The following is a 16,755-nucleotide window of genomic DNA, read 5'->3' as shown; positions in this document are numbered from 1 at the left end:
TATTTTTCATAACCACTCCATCAAGGTGCAAGAGAGATCACTTAGCGATCCAACGGTGGTCACCTGTAAATTTAAACTGCTAACTGGCGATGAGGCTGTCGTCACGTGCTGCGGACCTGCGCTCTCCACCAATCAGAGTCGAGGTTATGGTCGGGAGTGACGGCTGAAAGAGCTCGAGGAGGTTCTCCGTTCTCGCTCGGTGTGGGATTTTCTCAATGTATGTGAGAGGGGGATTAAATTTTCCAAATACAATGCCTAGTAATGTTTATGGGTGAGGGGAATACGCTTTGTGAAAGGTGAATTGCCGGGGAACTCAGTGGACCGAACAACTCCGGGGAGGTGAAAGGGTTGGACTCTGGTTAGGTAGGCGAACCTTTGACACGCGTGCCCACGACGCCACGAAAGATACCAGTGTTGCTAGAAATATTGAGCAGTGCACAAAATGCTGCAGGAATCCCGTGGCCTCCCATTCCGACTTGTTTGCCCATGGCCTCCTCTATTAACATGATGAGACCAAACTCAGGTTGGAAGAGGAAGACCTTGTATTCTGTGTAGGTAGCTTCCAACCTGATAGTATAAACATTGATTTCTCTAATTTCTGGTAATTTATTCTCACCACATCTTCCCTTTTTCCGTTCCCCATTCTGGTTCTTTGACTCCCTTCTTACCTGCCATCTCTGGTGCCCCCTTCCTTTCTTTTCTTCCATGGTACATTGTTCTATAAGGTTCCTTCTTCAGCACTTTATCTCTTCCACCTCTCACCTCTCAACTACTGATTTCATTCCCTCCTCCCCACCCACCTTCCTTCCCCCCTCTCACCTGGGTTCACCTGTCATCCGCAGTGTGTACTTCTATCCATCCCAGCATCACCTTATTTCGGTTTCTGACCCCGTTCCAGTCCAGAATCTTGTGCTTAGTAAATGGATGGCCCAATTGGCATTTGACTTGCTCAGCTTTCTTTCTCTGTCAGTAGTGAGTGAACACTGGATATTCAGTGAAGATAATAGCCAATACTGCATGTAGTTAGTTCTTTCAGGAATATTTATCTGTTAATCAGAGCAGCTGCTTATTTGGAACAACTTTTAGGGAACAAAAAACTAAATATCCAGGAAATTAGAGAAATTTGAGAAAATAAGTCAGGATTTCTTACATTTATTTGGGACAATATGCCAGTGGTCCCCAGCCACCGGGCCGCGAGGAAACGATATGAGTCAGCTGCACCTTTCCTCATTTCCTGTCACGCACTGTTAAACTTGAACATAGGGTTGCCAACTGTCCCATATTTGCTGGGACGTCCCGTATATTGGGCTAAATTGGTTTGTCCCGTACGGGACCGCCCTTGTCCTGTATTTCCCCCGCTAAGGTAGAGCGTTCCTATGAAACCTTTCGTGCCGAAATGGCGTAAAGCGAAGAAGCAATTACCATTAATTTATATGGGAAAAATTTTTGAGCGTTCTCAGACCTAAAAAATAACCTACCAAATCATACCAAATAACACATAAAGCCTAAAATAACTCTTTAACATATAGTAAAAGCATTAATGATATGATAAATACACAGCCTATATAAAGTAGAAATAATGTATGTACAGTGTAGTCGGGAAGATTAAGCCAAAACCGATTTGTGGAAAAAAAACATCACGTACGCGCATACGCACGCTACATATGCGAATGTCACGCATGTGCACACAGGTGCCCACGCAAGGCTTCATGGTCATGGTAGTCTTTCTCGGGGTAAACACAAGAGTCCCGTCAGCACACACAAAAATTGCTGGTGAATACAGCAGGCCAGGCAGCATCTATAGGAAGAGGTACAGTCGACGTTTTGGGCCGGGACCCTTCATCAGGATTTGACTGCTACTTTTGTCCCTTATTTCAGTGTAAAGTTGGCAACCCTAACTCTAAAAGACATGTTGAATTGAGTTTAACCCTACCTCAACAACTCCCCCCCCCCCCCAGTCGGCCGGTCCGCAAGAATATTGTCAATATTAAACCGGTCCGCGGTGCAAAAAAGGTTGGGGATCCCTGCATGATGCCACTTAATTGAGACAGGAGACTTGTCGAACAGTTTCTAACTAGTGTCAGTCACAAGTGTGTGTGGCTGTAGATTGTGCTTAGAGCAGCAACTTTTAAATAGCTTCAGTTGTGTATGGTGTTCAAAAAGCAGTGATTTTTGTCACTGATAGTTGGCAATAAATAAGCAGTAAAACAATTTGGAAGTTTGGTGCACTGTGGTTTCAGGCTTGGAGATGCCAGAAATGACAGGTGTGAAAATGAAACCATTTCACTACTTCAGCAAGTTAGGACTTAAAAGAATTTGAAGGTATTGACGGTCATCTTAAATGTTACAATGAAAATAAAGATTTTGTGGATGTAGCAGTTTCTAACTATCATCAGTCGTATGTACTTGTGTGGCTATTAGATACTACACCATGCTTAGAGCAAGCAGTTTTTAAATAGGCTCATTTGTGTTATGTTATTCATTTGGGCTGACTGTCGCCGAATTAAAAAGTAATGATTTTTGACAATGCAGGAAGCCACTGGAGTACAATATGTGCACCAGGTGTCTGTGCTAATTTTGTTCAGTTACAGTTGATCAAAAGAACATGGCAGCGTATGCAGTATGAATTCCACTGTTGATAACTATCAGGAACTAATGCAGATTTTATGTATTGTAGTAATACTAGCAGTGTTCCAATTTGTTCTGTATTTCATTTAAGTACATAATTTGATACTCAGTTAAGCAGTAGTGTGCCTTTTTTAAACTATTTATATGCAACTTCGACTAATTAGGATAACTGATTAATTGGATCAAAATGTACCTGTCATGAAGGATCCCAATTAACCGGAATCCATTATTTAAAGTGATCAAAAATAGTGAGTTAGTGTTAATTCATAGGTTATTCACTGCCAGCTCAGAAAAAGCATGGCAGAGGGGAAGAAGCTGTTCCTAACATATTGAGTGTGGGTCTTCAGGCTCCTGTGCCTCCTCCCTAATGGTAACAATAAGAAGGGAGCATTGCCTTTGAAGATGCCCTCAATGATGCTAGTGCACATGATAGAGCTGGCTGACTCTACAACTCTCTGCAGCTTTTTCCAATCCTATGCAGTCCTTCCTCCATACTACCAGACAGTGGTGCTACCAGTTAGAGTGCTCTCTGTGGTACATCTGTAGAAATTTGCTGAACTGTGTTATTGAAGTTTATTGGTGAGATATTTTTAAATTGTATTTGCCCTTTTCAGCTTGTTCAGAATGTCAGATACACCAGCAAAGAAACAAAAACTTTCAACTGAATGGAGAAGCAGCAGAGATTTTCAACAGTGGTGGAGTGAAAGATTTGGCATGATCAAAAAGGGTGATAAAGCATTGTGCGTCTTATGTTCCGAAACAGTGGTGTGCAGGACTTCCTCAGTAAAGCGGCATTATAAAACTGTTCATAAATGGCTTTGTGATAAAAGCGAGGAAGAACAAAAAGAACACATTTCTCGGGCAATCAGCAACAAAAAATTGCAGTCAAATACAATGCCAACATTTGTTTCTGGTAGTTCCAACCTAGTCGCTGCTAGTTTTGAGGTTTCAAAGGTTATTGCTCAACATGGAAGACCACTCAGTGATGGGGAATATGTTAAAGAATCATGGCTAGAGTGTGCTCCTTTCCTTTTTGACGGTTTTCAAGAGAAGGAAAAAATTATTCAGCGTATTAAGGATTTGCCAGTGAGCAGAAACACAGTAAAAGATAGAATATTAATGATGGGAACAAACATAACAGAACAACTAACAAAAGATCTTAGCTCCTGTAAATTTCTTTCCATTTGTCTTGACGAGAGCAGTCATGTTACCCCATCAGCTAGGCTAGTCATTATTGCTCGATTTTGTAGGGGCGATGAAATCTGTGAAGAACTGGTTAACTTTGTGACATTATCTGAACACCCCACAGGGGCTGAAATATGTAAGGCAGTAATAAAAGAATTGTCTGGTCGACAAGTTAACCTTTCGAAAATAGTTTCTGTGACAACTGATGGTGCACCCAGCATGTGTGGTAAAGAGGCAGATTTTGCCAATCTGTTTGAAAAATATGTTGGACATCCAACAATCCTGAATGGGAAATGCAGGTCATTTGAAGAAACTGCAAACTTCGTAAAGTGTGCAGACAGTATAACGTTAGACAAACTGAATTTGGAAATGTTGCAGTGGATTGATTTGGATAATTTTGAAATGCAATTGATCGATTTACAAAGTAGCTCCATTTGGAGGCAAAAATTTGTCGACTTACGAGCTGAACTGGAAAATATTGAACGGGATCGGTTAGTGACTGGATCGAAGCATAAAAATACAGACAATGAGTTTCTGAAACTCTGGAATTCCATTCCTGAAACTTTTAACTGTCTGAAAGATCTTGCAGTGGCAATATTAACTGTATTTTCATCGACATATTCATGTGAGTCACTGTTTTCATTGATGAACTTGGTCAAGTCTAATTTGAGGAGTAGACTTACTGATGAAACTAGTGCTACGTGCATAGCTCTCAAAACGACTAGATACAAGCCAGATATAAACTATTTGTCATCGTTAGTGCAGCAACAGAAGTCTCACTGAGAGTAAAGTGTGCTCATCTTCCTTTCCTTGATCTTTCAATATGTACCAAAGTCTATTTGGAAATGATGTCAATTTTCAATCATCCTTTTACAAGATGAATATAATTAATCTTTGAACAGATTTTCTAAAATGCTTAATTTATTTCAATCTGTCTCTGTTATACTTTTATTAATAGTAAAACAATGAATATACTCAAATAAGCAACAGGACTCATCCTTAAAAATGTCCATAATTGTTGTTACTAATTCCCTAATCAATGATGATCTCTGCTCAAAATAACCATAGCACCTGAGAGAATTTTTTTTAGAAGATTATCACCAATTTGGACATGCACTCTCAAAAAGGTTTGCTACCCCTATTAGGTGTTAGTGTGTGAAAGTGTAGGGGTGTGGAGTGTTAAGGTGTAGGATTGTGGGGTGTTAGAGTGCGCAGGTGTAATGCTGTAGAGTTGTGGGCTATTAAGATTGTAAAGATGTTAGGGTGTGGGGTGCAGGGTGTTAGTGCATGAGGACATAGGGTGTGGGTTGTTGGGGTGTGAGAGTGGGGGTTGGAAGAAGAGAGAATGAGAATGGTGAGGTCTTTGATTATGCTGTCTGCTTTGCTGAGGCAGCAAGAAGTTCAGATGGAGTCCATGGGTGGGAGGCTGCTTTCTGTGATGTACTGAGCTGTGTCCAAAACACTGCAGTTTCTTTCAGTTTCTGTACCAAACTGCGATGCAGCTGGCTGGCATGCTCTCTATGGTTGTGGATTAAAATTTACTGAGGGTCCATGGGGATGTGCCAAATGTAAAGATGTAAAGGAGTGGTTTGTTAAAGTTAGTATTTATTGTCCAAGGAGATCACATGAAGGCTAATATGTACACAACTTTGATAATGTTGTGAATGGTTAGACTGAATGACACTACAACTCAAAGAGAGTTGTGCGTTGTTTTTATACCTATTGTATATACTTTTTGTGAATAAAGCTTAATTTTGAAATAAAAAAGCCTTTGTCTCCACAGATACTGCTTGATCCTCTTGAGTACTTCCAGCAGTTTTTTTGATGCTGATTTCAGCATTTACATTTTGTGTGCCTTTCCCCTTCCACTACCTCCCCCCTTCCACTACCTACCCCTTTCATACACCCCCTCATTTTTCTTTCTCCAATACATCCTCCACTCACGCTCATCTCAATGAACTCAATCACCCCTCCTCATCCATCCCCAAACTACCCTGCACTAAAGGAGTGTTACAGTGTTTGGGGGTGGGGGTGGGGGGGTAGATGAAGGAACACTGCCCCATGGCCATGCTGAAAGTGGGTGTAATACTGAGGGAGCACCACACCTTTGGTGGGTAAGGGGGGTTTACTGTATAGAGGGAACCCTACACCATTGGGATGGAGTTTACTGCATAGAGGGAGCCCTACACCATTGGAACAACAGTATTGAGGGAGGACCACTATCAGTCAGACAATACAGACGGAGCCCTCCACCGCTGGAGAGGCAGTGTTTAGGGAGCCCTACACTGTTGGAACAACAGTATTGAGGATGACCTGCACTGTTGGAACGACAGTACTGAGGGAGCATCACACTATCAGGGACAATGCAGATGGAATCCTACACCATCGAAGGGGCAGTATTGAAAGAGCGCAGGACTGTACGAGGGGCAGTTTTGAGGTAGCACCACACCTTCGGATGGACAGTATTGAGGAGCCCTACATCATCAGAGGTACGGTATTGAGGGAGCAGAGCACTATTTATTGGAGGCAGTGCTGGGAGAGCGGCAGAATAGGATGAAGACTATCAGTCTGTTGAGCGTTGGCATCGTCTTATCGGGTGGACAGTATTGCGAAAACGCCAGACTGTATTGTTGGAACAATATTAAGGGAGCCTCACATTACTTCTTTATTATTCAGCGTCTGTTTATTTAGCGTCAGCGTCAGAGTGATGGTATTGAGGAACTCCGCTCTATCTAAAGGGAAATACAGTGGACGATATCTAAGGAGCGCCTCACTAAAGGAGGGACAATATTAAGTAAGTCCCGTGCTATCGGAGAGAGTGGCACAGTACTGTATCAGAAAGGAATATTGGTAACGCCCACAATTGGTCAATATTGAATACGCACCTCACCGATACTGAGGATGCATTTTATTGAAGCGTCGTTGTGGGTGCAGTCGGACGAGATGCTGTTCCCTCATCACATGCTCGGCATGGCTACACGCACATAGTCTTCGTGCCCGCCCCTCCTCTATTTCCCTGCCCCAGGCCACTCAGTGATATTGTCACTCGAGCAACAGTAGATTATCCCGCGGGATTCTCAGATTGACAGGTAGCTCGTCCAATAGTCCTGCTGGCTGTGCTTTTCAAAACTTTTTTTTCAAATCTAAAACACGAGATGGAGCACTTCTCCAGCATACACCAAAGTTCCCGTGCAGCGACTATTTCAAACTACAGGGAAGGGCAGTAGCTAGTTCACGTACGATAAATTTCCACAAACAAACATCGCGAAGAGGAAGTTTGCGAGGAGTAACCATGACTGATGCCCTGGTGCTATTTAAACAGGATTCTCCGAAGGTTAGCTTGCAGTTTGAGGTTAAGGTATTGGCCAAACTGCATTTGGAGCATTGTGAACAGTTTTGTGCCTCTGGCTTTGGAGAGGAATCTCGGGAATTAGTAGGTTAATGTATGAGGAGCGTTTGTTAGTTCTGGACCTGTACTCGCTGGAATTTTGACGAATGGCGGGATCTTTCTGAAACCAACTGAATATTGAAATGCCTTGTTAGAGTGGGCGTGGTAAGAATGTTTCCTATAATGAGAGAGTCTTGGAGCAGAGGGTACATTGTGTGTATTTCAAGTGGAGCTCAGTAGGTGTTCGTTAGTAAGGACATAAAAGATTAGGGAGAAGGCAGGAGCATGGGGCTGAGAAGGAAAATAAATCGGTCATGATCGTGCAGGGGAGTAGATGTGATGGGCCGAATTACCTAATTCTGCTCCTCTATCTTATGGTCAAAGCTAACTTGCTTTTTTATAGAATGAATAATTGTGAAAAGCAGTAAAGAATTCCAATTCTAGCTGGCCCATCCAACATCTAAACTTGGAGTCATACAGCATAGAAACAGGCCTATCTGACCAAATCATCCACGGTGACAATGTAAGCTAGACATGATTTCCTCTGTTTGGCCTGTAAACCTTTCCTATCCAAGAGTCTTTTAAATGTTAATTTATGTGCTTCAACTATTTCCTCTGGCAGATCATTGCATATTTTTTTCTTCTTCATTCTTGTACTCCTAGGTCCCTTGCTCTACAACACTCCCCAGAGCCCATCTGTTCACTGTGAAAGTTAATGAGGAGCATTTGATAGCTCTGGCCTGTACTCACTGTAGTTTAGAAGAGTAGGGGAGGGATAATCTCACTGAAACCTATCAAGGTAGTGGATACAGCCCAGTCTATCACTGGTAAAGCGGTCCCCACTACTGAGCACATCTACACAGAGTTTTGTCACAGGAAAGTAACATCCATCATTAGGGACCCCTACCACCCATGTCATGCTCTCTCCTCACTGCTGCCATCAGGAATAAAGTACAGAGACCTCAAGACTCACACCACCAGGTTTAGGAACATTTACTTCAACTTCACTTGCCCCATCATTGAACTTATGGGCTCACTTTCAACACCTCTTCATCTTATTTATTTTTTAACTTTGTATTTGCACAGTTTGTTGACTTTTGCACATTGGTTGGATGCTTTATTTAATTGATTCTATTATGGTTATTGGATTTATTGAGTATGCCTGCAAGAAAACTAATCTCAGGGTTGTATTTGGTGACATATACAGTATGTACTTTGATAATAAATTTACTTTGAACTTTGAATATTGGAAGGTCTAGATTGATTGGACGTTGAAAGGATGTTTCCTGTAGTGGGAGAGTCTGAGACCTGAGAGCATCAGTGTGATTGGACCAGGACAGGCTATTGATGGTGCTCATCCTAGAAACCTGAAGCGCTCTACCTCAATGGCTTGTCTTTATGGATGGTAAGTGGTCCGGCTTTGGGAGGTACTGTGGAGCTGCTTGGATGAGCAGCAATGTACCGATGGTGTGGGCAGTGAGAGTTCACTGTGATAGATAGGTGCCATCCATCACCAAGTAGAGATATTGGTGAGCTTTCTTGGCTGTGACATTGGTGGTTGGACCCGGAACCACGGTTCTGGCTGGATGGAACCGGGAAGGTGAAATGGATGGATAGAGGTGTGGGAAATGGGATAAAAATAAAGGAAAGGTGAAGAAACTTTCAAGGAACTCAGATGGAAAGGCAGAGCACATTCAATAGGCTGAATGGCCTAATTCTGCTCGTGTGTCTTATTGAACTGAAACTTACAGGAGGTGAAAACACTTCTCAGGGAAGTTCTGCCAGGCGTGAACCCCCTTAATTCTAAAAAATTCTTTTTTAGTTGCCCAATAGCCAGTCTCTTGCATTTCATACTGCCGTTTTCATGGTGTTTCTGCCTCTCACTTGTTTGTTTCCATTTTAATACACAGTCATGGTCATTAATTGTGCCTCTATTTCCTACGATAGCTCACCATCATTGTTCAGCATTCTTCATCTCCAACAGACTCCCCTTCCCTCCGACAGTCAGCTTTGCCTCTTCTAACTGTGGTGAAGGAGAAGTAGTGGATACTGCCCACTCCATTACAGGAAAAGCCCTCCTCACAATTGACCACATTTACCAGGAGTGTGTCACAGGAAAGCAGAGTCATTATCAAGAGCCCCCACCATCCAGAATGTGCTCTCTTCTTGTTGCAACAATTGGGAAGGAGATACAGGAACATTGGGTCCCACATCACTAGATTCAGGAGCAGTTATTACCCTATAACCATCAGGCTCCTGAACCAGCGTGAATAACTTCACACACCTCAGCACTGAACTGATTCTATAGACTCACTTTCAAGGACTCTACGACTTACGTTCTCAGTATTTATTTATTTTTGTGTTTGCACAGTTTGCCTTTTTTGCAGTAAATTTATTTGTTAACTTGAGGTACAGTGCAGAACAGGCTCTTCTGGCCCTTTGAGCCACACCACCCAGTAATCCCCCGATTTAATGCTAGCCCAATCATGGGACAATTTACAATGACCAATTGGTAACGCCTTTGGAATGTGGGAAGAAACTGGAACACCCGGAGGAAACCCACACGGTCACGGGGAGAACATACAAGCTCCATATTGGCAGTGGTGGGAATCGAACCTGGGTCTCTGGTACTGTAAACCTTTGTGTTAACCACTACGCTATGTTGTTTGTCCATCTTTGTGTATAGTTTTTCATTGATTCTCTTCTATTTCTATGTTCTACTGTGAGTGCCTGCAAGAAAATAAATCTTAGAGTAGTAAATGGTGATATGTATGTACTTTGAATTTAAAAAACTTACTTTTAACTTTGAACTACTGTTAGTTGACTTGCCTTCTCATCCACCTGTTGAATTGCTGTGTACAACAGGCCCTAGGAAAAGGCTGACGAATCTTGCACTAACGTCACTACATTGATTTTGCTGGTTTTTTTTGCACTTACATAATTTATCTTAACTAAAGCTAATGTTAACCTCTGGTTGTCCTCATCTATACTCTGCTGCAAGAAAACAAATTTTCATTGCCTATGACGCCCCTTATCTTAGAAATGATGTGCTGGGATTGGAGAGGATCAAAAGGAGGTTCATGAGAATGATCCTGGAAAGGGTTAATGTATGAGGAGAGCCTCAGAATAGGACATCCCTTTGGGTTTTCCACCCTGGGATCCAGGATCCTGTGTTTAATGGTAGGGGTCTAGGGCATAAAAGAAGTTGGGAACCCCTGTCTTAGAACAAAGATGAGGATAAATTTCTTTCGGCAGAAGATTGTGAATCTGTGGAATTCATTGCCACAGATGGTTATGGAGGCCATGTCATTGGGTGTATTTAAAGCGGAGGCTGATAAGTTCATGGTTAGTAAGAGCATCACGGGTTATGGGGAGAAGGCAAGAGAATTGGGTTGAGAGGGTTAGTAAATCAGCCATAATTGAATGGTGGAGCAGACTCAATGGGTGGAGTTGCCTAATTCTGCTCTTTTGTCTTATGGTCTTATCGTCTAAGTGCCCTTTGAGATGGTTCTGCTGAACAAGCAGTTGAGAATTAACGGAATTGCTAACTACTATCAATTTGACCCGCAGGTTAAATGGCGCCAGGCATCCTGATGGAGGTGTGTGTGGATTCTGTGGAATCAGCTATTAGTGCCGAAAGGGGAGGTATGTACTCTGAGATTAGAGTTGCTCATTTGATTTATGTTGAATTCATTAAAATGCTAGTTATTTTTGTATTCTTGGTCCAAAACACTTCTTAAGTCAACATATCCCAGGGTGAAGGTTGGCAACTACAAGTCAAGTTCGTAAGTGCTCAAAGTATTTAAGTGTAACTGTCACCAGTATGTCCTGGTTCAAACACATTGATGTCACGCTAAGAAAACTCACCAATACCTCTACTTCCTTAGGAGGCTAAAGAAATTCAGCATATCCCCTTCAACTCTTATCAATTTTTATTGATGTATCATTAAAAGCATTCCATCTGGATGCACAACTGCTTGGTTTGGCAACTGCTCGGCACATGACTGCAAGAAACTGCAGAGAGTTGTGGACACAGCTCAGCACATGACAGAAACCGACCTCCCCTCCATGGACTCTGTCTATATTTCAGTCTGCTTCAGTACTTACCATGGACATTCTCTCTTCTCCAGCCACTCTCCCATCAGTCAGAAGGCACAAAAGCCAGAACGCACATATCACAGGCTTCTACCCCACTTTTATCAGATTCTTGAACACACCTCTTGAATGACAAGATGGATTATTGACCTTGCAATCAATCTCATGGTAATCTTACACTTTATCATTTACCTTCATGGCACTTTTTTGATATCGTTTACACTTTATTTGTCATTGTTATTGCCATTCTAGCGCAAAGCCCTGTGTAATGATTTCATCTGCCAGCCGAGATTTTCACTGTATCTCAGTACATGTGACAATAATAAGCCAGTATCAAGCGCCAATGCCTCTGAAGTTCAAAGTAAATTTTATTATCAGAGTACATGTATGTCACCACATACAACCAGGAGATTCTTTTTTTCCACAGACATATTCAGCAAATCTGTAGAGCAGTAACTATAACAGGATCAATGAAAGATCAAGTAGAGCATAGAAGACAACAGACTGCAAATGCAAATATAAATAAATGGCAATAAATAATGAGAGCATGAAATAATAAGATAAAGAGTCCTTAAAGTGAGATAATTGGTTGTGGGAACATCTCAATAGATGAGTGTAGTTATCCACTTTTGTTCAATTGCCTGATGGTTGAGGGGTAGTAACTGTTCTTCAACCTGGTGGTCTGAGTCCTGAAGCTCTTGTACCTTCTACCTGATGGCATCAGTGAGAAAAGGGCATGGTTTGGCTGGTGAGGATCTCTGATGATGAATGCTGCTTTCCTACAACAGCGTTTCATGTCCATGTGCTCAGTGGTTGGGAGGATTTTACCCGTGATGTAGTGGGCTGAATCCACTATTTTTTTTGGAGGATTTTAAGATAAAGGTAAAGATTAAAGTTCAAAGTAAATGTTATTATCAAAGTACATGCATGTCACCATATACAACACTGTGATTGGAAATAACTTAGAAGATGTGTAGCTCGGGTGGTTGATGAGTTGTTTTCCAGTCTTGATAATTTACATGCAAATGTTTCATCACCATACGAGGAGACATCGTCACAGTGCTGTTGATTGTGGTGTGTCTTCCGAATGCTCGGCCTTTATATACTTTTCAATCAGCTCATTAGAAACTCATTTGTGATGTGGAGAGGAAATCTCATCACTGATTAGCCACGCAACGAATTTCTTCCCCACATCACAAATGAGTTTCCGAAATGATGTCCAATCGGCTGATCAAAAAGTATATAAAGGCCAAAGATTTGGAGGACACGGTACAATCAGCAGCGTACTGATGCTGTCTCCTTGCATGGTGACAAAACGTTTGCAAGTAAATTGCCAAGATCGGAGAACAACTCAACCCAATACTGAGATTCATTTTCTTGCAGGCATACTCAACAGATCTATAGAATAATAACTAACAATATCAATGAAAGACTACCCAAAAGGGGCATTCAACCAGAGTGCAGAAGACAACAAACTACAAATGCAAAAAAAAGAATAATATAAATAAATAAGCAATAAATATGGAGAACATTATTAATTATAATGAGCTTTATTTTTCACACGTACATCAAAACATACAGTGCAATTCATTATTTCTGTCAAATCAAATCATCTAAGATTGTATTAGAATAGCCCAGAAGTGTCACCAACATGACATGCCCATTATTCATTAACCCTAATCATACATCTTTGAAATGTGGGATGAATTTGCGCCACCCTGCGGACACGGGGTGAATGTACAAACTCCTTACATCCAGTGGTGAGAATGGAACCTGCGTTACTGGTGCTGCAGTAACGTTACGCTAACTTAAACTATCGTGCCACCCTTTGTTCCCTGTACTGTGATACAAAGGATGAACTTTTGTCCTTATAAAACTGACTGGAATGAACGCTGTCAGCTTGCCTTGCCGAGTTAATGTTTGTGGTTGTTTCCAGGGGCAAGTCGGATTGAACTGTGTTCCAGTTTGGTGGAAGGCGGCGTCACCCCTAGTATTGGTGAGAACCAACACTTTACAGCTGGTTTTGGATCTCTGGCTTGGATTGGAGACTTTTTGGGTCTGTCATTTCAAATCGATGATGCAGGGTAATTTAAAGTCACTGAGAAATTATGCAAATATTAGTCAAACCCTAAGGTGTATGATTTTTCAATACTGCATAAGGCGGCACACCAGTTCTGACCCATGAATGTAATTTTTAAATTCTGTGTTTCCTTTTCTTTAGTATGAGAGCGTCAGTGTTAGCAAAGATTGTTAAGACTGAGTCACTTGCTTCTATGCTGCAGGCACAATGTAGTTCCCTTTTCTCTCTTGGCTGGTGTTTAGTGCTAGAGTGCACCTCTATAGTTGCCACTCTTTCTCCGATAACTTGTACACATGTTATTGCATGTGAGATGGTGTAGAAGGAACTTTTCTCTCCTCTAACCCCATTGTCTCTGTCCTGGGAGTGTGTGGTGGGACAATCTAGAGGGAGCTTCTCTCTGTATCTAACCCATGCTGTCCCTGCCCTGGGAGTGTGTTATGAGATAATGTAGAAGAAGCTTCACTCTGTATCTAACCTGTGCTGCCCCTGACCTGGGAGTGTGAGATGGGACAGTGTAGAGGGAGCTTCACTCTGTATCTAACCCGTGCTGTCCCTGTCCTGGGAATGTGTGAGGGGGCAGTGTAGAGAGAGCTTCACTCTGTATCTAACCCGTGCTGTCCCTGTCCTGGGAGTGTGTGAGGGGGCAGTGTAGAGAGAGCTTCACTCTGTATCTAACCTGTGATGGGCTAAAATGAAGAGAGCTTTACTCTGTATCTAAGCTCTAACCTACACTGTTTGACAGGAGAGTGTTGAGGGATCTTTACTGTAAATAAATTACAGAGACCTTACAGAAGTGTTAAAATGCATGTGAGGTCTTGATAGAGTGAATGAACACAGTCTTTCCCCAGGCGCCAGGGAATCAGGAGCGGGAGGGTACAGGTTTTGGCTGAGAGGGGAAAGATTCAATAGTGACCTCAGAGGCAATTTTTTCTCCCAGAGGGTGGCCTGTATATGGAATGCGTTGCCAGAGGAAGTTGAATCAGGTGCAATCATGCATTCATAGATACTTTCGTACATGGATAGGAAATACTTAGTGGGATAAGGGACAAATGTTGGAAAATGGGATGAGCTTAGCAGGAAATAGAACACAGAACAGTAAAGCACACTACAACCCATTTGGTTCATGATATTGCTGATACTTTAACCTACTCTAAGATCAATTTAACCCTTCCCTTGCACATAGCTTTTCATTTTTCTTTCATCCATGTGCCTATCTAAGAGTGTCTTAAATATCCCTAATGTATCTGCCTTTACCACTACCCTTGGCAGTACGTACCACACACCCACCACTCTGTGTAGAACATCTACCTCTGACTCTCCCCTATACTCTCCTCCAAACACAGTAAAGTAAAAATAGAAGTGTTAAGGGGCATAATCAGAGTTAGCCATCCTGGGAAAAAGGTGGCTCTCAACGCTATGTATACCACTTATCATCTTGCAAATCTCTATCAAGTCTCCTCTCATCTCCGTTCATTCCAAAGGGAAAAGCCCTGGCTCTTTCAACCTATCCTCAGTATGGAATCTTGGTCAGTATGGACCAGTTGGGCTGAAGGGCTTGTTTCCATGCTGTGTGACTGTGACAGGGTTTGGGAGTGGGAAGGGGAGAGAGCTTCGCTATTCTGAGTCTTTTCATTTGTTTGCCGGCACTGATGGCTTGAGCAGGGTTGCTGCAGGTTGTTAAACAGTATGTGAAGATCCCAGTGTTCGCTATGGTCCGCCCGCGAGGAGGGGACTTCCTCTACACTGACAGTGAGATCGAAGTCATGAAGGCCGACATCAAGATGGCCAAAGCCAGTGGTGCAAATGGCATTGTGTTTGGGGTATTGACGGAAGATGGAAGGGTTAACTGTGAAGTGTGCTTGGATTTAATTGGTAAGAAACTTAAACTTATTTTGGGTAACCTAATTCTGACCTTTAGAATCAGGATCAAGTTTTTTATCATTGACATTGTTGTGAAATTTGTTGTTTTGCAGCAGCAGTACAGTTTATTACATAAAATATGTTATAAACTACAGTAAAAATACAGTTTGTACAAATAAATAGTGTAAGAGAGCAAAAATAGGTAGTGTTCATGGGTCCATTGTTGGTTTAGGAATCTGGTGGCGAAGGGAAAGAAGCTTTTACTACAAGTGTGTATCTTAATCAGCTAGGCAACAGAATGATTGATTGATTGATTGTCTGTTGTATCCAACGATGACAGAGTTGTGCATAGAACCTTAAGACATAGGAGCTGAATTAGACAATTCAGCCTATCGAGTCTACTCTGCTGTTTGATCATGGCTGATCCATTTCCCTCTCAACCTGATTCCCCTGCCTTCTCCATGTAATCTTTCACATTCTGACCAATCAAGGACTTTAAATACACGCAATGACTTGGCCTTTCATAGCAGCCTGTGCCAATATATTCCACTGCTTCACCACCCTCTGGCTAAAGAAGTTCCTCTCATCTCTGATCTAAATGGACATCCTTCTATTCTGTGTCTTTGCATTCTGGGTCTAGACTCCCCCACCATAGGAGACATCTTCTACTCATCCACTCTTTCTAGGCCGTTCAGCATTCACCTGGATTCGATGAAATCCCACCTCATTCTTCTAAATTCCAGCGAGTATAGGCACAGAGCAATCAAATGCTCCTCATATCATAAGCCTTTCATTCCCAGAATCATTGTCGTAAACCTCATTTGAACTTTTTCCAATGTCAGCACATCCTTTCTTAAATAAGGCACCCCCAGAATTGCTCACAATACTCCAAGTGAGGCCTCACAGTGCCTTATAAAGCCTCAGCATTACATTGTTGCTTTTAAATTCTAGTCCTCTTGAAATGAATGCTAACATTGCATTTGCCTTCCAAACCACTGACTCAACCTGCAAATTCACCTTTAGGACTCCCAAGTCCACTTGCACCTTGGATTTTTGAATTTTCTCCCCATTTAGAAAATCGTCTGTACTTTTATTCTTTCTACCAAAGTGCATCACCATACACTTCCTGACACTATATTCCATCTGCCACTTCTTTGCCCATTTTCCTAATCTGTCAAAGTCCTTCTGCAGACACCCTGCATCCACAACACTACCTGCCCCTCCACCTATCTTTGTTTCATCCACAAACTTGACCCCAAGGCCAGCAATTCCAAAGCATTAACATACAACATAAAAAGAAGTGGTCCCAAGACTAACCCCTGCAGAACACAACTAGTCACTGGCAGCCAATCAGAAAAGGATCACTATGTATTCCCACTCTTTGCTTCTTGCCAATCAGGCTATGTTCTTTCCATGGTAGTATCTTACCTTGGGCTGTTATCTTGTCAAGCAGCCTCATATGCAGTACCATGTCAAAGGCCTTATGCAAGTCTAAGTAAACATCACTGACTCTCCTTTG

General features: G+C 42.2%; 1 protein-coding gene across 11 annotated transcripts in view; it reads left to right on the top strand.

Annotated features, from left to right (window-relative positions):
- The first annotated feature begins 137 nt into the window (after positions 1–137).
- cutc (cutC copper transporter homolog (E. coli)) overlaps positions 138–16,755 on the top strand; it is a 44,949-nt gene continuing 28,331 nt past the window's right edge. For 2 of the 11 annotated variants that reach the window (XM_063071339.1, XM_063071347.1), the window contains exons 1-6: positions 138–217; positions 6,490–6,607; positions 8,455–8,606; positions 10,772–10,846; positions 13,233–13,292; positions 15,039–15,248. In XM_063071339.1, coding sequence (XP_062927409.1) covers positions 10,777–10,846; positions 13,233–13,292; positions 15,039–15,248 — 340 coding nt within the window. In that variant the 5' untranslated portion in view covers positions 138–217; positions 6,490–6,607; positions 8,455–8,606; positions 10,772–10,776. Of the gene's footprint in view, positions 218–3,242; positions 5,581–6,194; positions 6,303–6,489; positions 6,608–7,088; positions 7,148–8,454; positions 8,607–9,350; positions 9,829–10,771; positions 10,847–13,232; positions 13,381–15,038; positions 15,249–16,755 lie in introns of those variants that run through there. The other 9 variants (XM_063071344.1, XM_063071340.1, XM_063071342.1 and 6 more) reach the window with 9 other exon arrangements.

The sequence above is a fragment of the Mobula hypostoma genome, chromosome 19 (assembly GCF_963921235.1).
Source record: "Mobula hypostoma chromosome 19, sMobHyp1.1, whole genome shotgun sequence".
Lineage (NCBI taxonomy): Eukaryota > Metazoa > Chordata > Chondrichthyes > Myliobatiformes > Myliobatidae > Mobula > Mobula hypostoma.
This window is presented reverse-complemented; position numbering and strand designations above follow the sequence as displayed.